General features: G+C 57.6%; 1 protein-coding gene across 2 annotated transcripts in view; it reads left to right on the top strand.

Annotated features, from left to right (window-relative positions):
• The first annotated feature begins 3,114 nt into the window (after nt 1-3,114).
• PPP1R32 (protein phosphatase 1 regulatory subunit 32) overlaps nt 3,115-4,201 on the top strand; it is a 10,127-nt gene continuing 9,040 nt past the window's right edge. For both annotated transcript variants that reach the window (XM_021707556.1, XM_008048069.2), the window contains exons 1-3: nt 3,115-3,256; nt 3,630-3,747; nt 3,974-4,124. In XM_021707556.1, coding sequence (XP_021563231.1) covers nt 3,148-3,256; nt 3,630-3,747; nt 3,974-4,124 — 378 coding nt within the window. In that variant the 5' untranslated portion in view covers nt 3,115-3,147. The remainder of the gene's footprint in view (nt 3,257-3,629; nt 3,748-3,973; nt 4,125-4,201) is intronic.

Here is a 4,201-nt window from a genome sequence, read left to right as displayed (position 1 = left end):
CCACTCACCTCAGCCTCCCAAAGGCATGGGATTACAGGCTGAGCCACCGAGCCTGGCTACGCACCAAGTCTTATAGTTAACTTGTGGCAGAGCCAGGGCTATGCCTTCTGATCCCAGTGCCCACGCTCATGCCTGTAACCACTTGTCCCAGGAAGACTCTTTTTTTTTTGAGTTGGAGTCTCACTCTGTCACCCAGGCTGAAGTGCAGTGGCATGCTCCTGGCCACCACAGCCTCGAGCCTTCCAAGTAGCTGGAACTACAGGCACGCGCTACCATGCCTGGCTAATTTTTTTTTTTTTGTAGAGATGAGGTCTCGCCAAGTTACCCAGATGGGTCCTGCCTCGGCCTCTCAAAGTGCTGGGATTACAGGCTGAGCCACTGAGCCTAGCCTTTTGATTTATTTATTGTTTTGAGTCAGAGTCTCACTCTGTTGCCCAGGCTAGAGTACAGTGGCACGCCCACGGGCACCACAGCTTCGACCTGCTGGGCTCAGGCGATCCTCCCACCTCAGTCTTCCAAGCCAGTCACCATGCCTGACTTATTTTGGATTTATTGTAGAGACGAGGTCGCACCAAGTTGCCCAGGCTGGTCTCGAACCCCTGGGCTCAGGCAAACCTCTCGCCTCGGCCTCCCAAAGTGCTGAAATTATAGTCCTGAGTCACCTAGCCAGGCCTATCCCAGGCACGCTTTGAGGAGGTCCTCTGCCTCCCTTCTCCCTCCCTGCGTGAGCACCTCACCTCTGGCTGCCTTACCCTTTGTTTTGTGTTCCAGGTGTGGAGCTCATGTGAGGGCAGGGCTGGATGCATTCACTTCTGCATCTTTGCAGCCTGGAATCCCTGAAAGGAATTGTTACCCTGGAGGGTGGGTGCCACTGTGGAGGGTCGGGCATGGCCACAAGCCTCCTCCCTGGCAGGCCCGGTCCCTGCAGGGTGAATGCATCCAGGTTGTCTCCCGGGTGAGGACAGCCCCCCCCATCAGCCTCCCCTTCCTCCATGCCTCCCTCTCCCCTGAGTGCGGCAATACACTGGAACCAGGTCATACTGCTCTAACCTGGAGCTGAAGGTGAAACTCCCAGGATATTGGCAAGCTCGTTGTGAAATTCTCCCGTCCCGTCGTCAAAAATTAAATCACTTAAACTTACAATTTAACAAATATATTAAAAATAAAGACAGTACATACTTTGAACTCATCATTCCATAATTATGTTAGTACATTTTTCTGTAATCTGTGCTCTTGTATTCATAAAGTGGAATTAGCAGCCAGGCGCAGTGGCTTATGCCTGAAATCCCAGCACTTGGTGAGGCTGAGGGGGAAGGATTACTTGAGCCCAGGAGTTCGAGACCAGCCTGGGCAACATAGTGAGACCTTGCTTCTACAAAAAAAAAAAAATTAACCGAGCATTTGGTGTGCGCCTGTGGTCTCAGCTACTTGGGAGGCTGAGGAAGAAGGATCGCTGAGCCCAGGAGGTTGAGGATGCTGTGAGCCATGATTGTGCCACTGCACTCCAGCCTGGGCAACACAGTGAGACCTGGAATCAAAAAAAAAAAAGATGAAAATACTGTACAAGTCCAAGTCCAAAGACATTGCACTGGTGGTTTCCAGGCAGCCCTGATGGAACTATTTACACTGCAGAAATTGGCAAGTGCTACAGATCAGGGCTCTCCATCCCACCCGAAGATCCCATTTCATACCATGTGTAAGCCTGATGGCCAGCTTGAGAGCCACAGGAGCACGGGCTGTGGCTTTGGCTCACGTGGATTTGAGTCCAGGTTCTGCCCCACTCCCTGAAAGACCCAGGCTGTCTGCCTTTGTCTGCCCGGCGCCAAGTCCATGCTCTCATTAAATCTGCCAGCAGCCTGTGAGTTGGGCACAATCACGTCCTTCGTTAAGATGGGAAAGGGGTGGCCTTGGGGGATCAAAGGCAACACATCAGATGGGCACCCCGTTCTTACCTGTTGTGGCACAAGTCTCCAGTTCACGGGGCGGCTGAGGGGATTATTCGAGGGAATGTGTGGAAAGGGGCTTAGCAGAGACTTGGCTCTGGCAGAACCAACGTAGCAAATAAACCTTCATTTACCAAGAGGCGTGAGAACGGTGTCCGGATCCGCCTGCGTCTGAATCGTCCCTGGGCCAGTATCCGATAGCGTGGTCTCTGGCCAGGCAAGCCACTCTGCTTGTCTAAGCCTCATGTCTCCCAAGTGAAAACAGGGATAATCATAACTACCTGGAAGCGATGCTCAGAGGACAGAGATAAAGGATGTGAAGTGTCTGGTGAGAAGTGGATACTCAGTAAATGGGTATGACTGCTTGGTATTATTTTTTATTTCGTGTCACTCAGATGGCAACTCTTCCCGGCCCCGGGGGCAGGCGTCGGGGCCCGACCCATGGAGCCAGGCTGGGCCTTGCTGGGCAGCTCCTGGCCCTCACCTCTTGGCCAGGTCAGCCCCTTCGTGGGCCCCGCCCTAGAAGGGCTCGAAGCATGGGGACGTGGTTGCCAGGCGCCGGCTGCTAGGCTACGTACTGTTTCTCTTGGCTTGGCCACCTTGGGGAGGGCCTGGCTTCTCCGGGGCAGCTCCTACGTCCCGCAGCCTCTCCCTAACCTCAGAGCCTCTGCAGAGGGCAGGTGAGGGTGGGCCCCTGCGGCTGAGCCCCTGAGACCAGGGCCAGCGGGAGGCAGGCAAGGCAAGCGACAAAAAGTCTGGTCTGGGAGGGAGCTTTCCAGCCTGACTTCTCAGGTGGCCAGGAGTCGGACCGGGTAGGAGGCTCCTGGTTCATTCCTTCCCCCAGTGTAGGGCTAGGAGTGGTTCAGACCCTCCGGGGAGTCAGATGCCCCAGGATGGAATCCAGGCTCTCCCACCTCTTATGAGCAAATCCTTCACCATGGGAACCTCACTTTTCCTGCTGTAAAATGGGCATACAAGGAGTTAGGAATAAGGTGCTGGAAAATGACCCAGGTTGCCCTGAGAAAAGGGTCAATGGTCAGCTCTTCCCTCAGTGTGGGGGTGTGACGGGGGACAGAGGCCGGGCAGAAGGGGAGAGCTGTGTGTGGGGCTGACCCCTCGGTGTGTCCCGAGCCTGGGCTTGGGCTTGAAGGGGTTCCTTGGGCTTTCTTCCCAGGCCCCCCCCCGGGGGCCCGCCCCAAGCGCCATGATGGGGAAACTCCCCCTGGGGGTCGTCTCCCCTTATGTGAAGATGAGTTCCGGGGGCTGCACAGACCCCCTGAAATTCTACGCCACCAGCTACAGCACAGCCTATGGTGAGGCCACCGTACAGGGGCCACCCCTGGATGCCGGGCAGGAAGGGAGAGGCCCTCTCTCTGAGGGTGGGTCACACTCAGCGACCCCCTATCACATGGCTCCATCTGTCCCCTGAGCCCTGTCCAGCTGCCCCTTCCCTGGTTCTGTCCCTCAGTTCTGTCACTGTGATTCGGCCACACAGACCTGGAGCCCATCTGCTCCATGTCCTGCTGGCCCAGCTCCTGTCACAGTGCTCCCGTCCAGGGCTCTGGGCTCTCTCCTGTCACAGCGACCCTGGGCCCTTGGGGGAGGCAGGGAGGCTTGGGAAGCCCAGTTCGCTCCTCCCTGACTCTGCTGGCTTTCGGGCCTGTCACCATGTGTGCCCTCTGGCAGGCCGGGAGGAGTTCAAGCCCCGCATGGGCAGTCACGTGGGCACCGGCTACAAATCGAATTACCGGCCGGTGGTCTCATACCAAGCCAATCTGGATGCCCTGGACGGCCCGGCTGTGGGGTACGGTCTCTGGGGCCCCCTTCCCAGCGCCTGCCCTGCTGGGCCTCAGGGACCAATCCAGGCCTGGGTGACTCAGGACACGACACCCAGCCTGGGGCCCAAGGCTGACAGACCCCGAGTCATCTATCTGTGGGAGGGAGGAGGGCGGTGAGGACTCCTGGGCATTAGTGACAAGCCCCCAAAGGACAGAGGCAGGTGGCCCCAGGGGTCCCAGTTCCATCCTCAGGGAACAAGTCTGGGACAGTTTCCAGACAGTGAACAGTCAGAGCTACCGTCCCCTGGAGGTGCCCGATGGCAGAAGCCCCCTGCCCTGCAACATGCACCAGGCCAGCTCAGGCTTTGCGCAGAAGGCCAGTGTGGGCCCCCTCACCAAGGAGGTCAGTGCGGCTGGGGCCAAGAGGGATGGGGGCACAGGGCGGGGCAGAGGAAGGGCTGGGGGCTGGGTAGGGTGGTC

This window comes from Carlito syrichta, unplaced genomic scaffold (assembly GCF_000164805.1).
Source record: "Carlito syrichta isolate Samal-C Ts95f unplaced genomic scaffold, Tarsius_syrichta-2.0.1 Scaffold120490, whole genome shotgun sequence".
NCBI classification, from domain to species: domain Eukaryota; kingdom Metazoa; phylum Chordata; class Mammalia; order Primates; family Tarsiidae; genus Carlito; species Carlito syrichta.
Note: the sequence above shows the minus strand (reverse complement) of the source record. Positions and strands in the feature narration are given on the sequence as shown.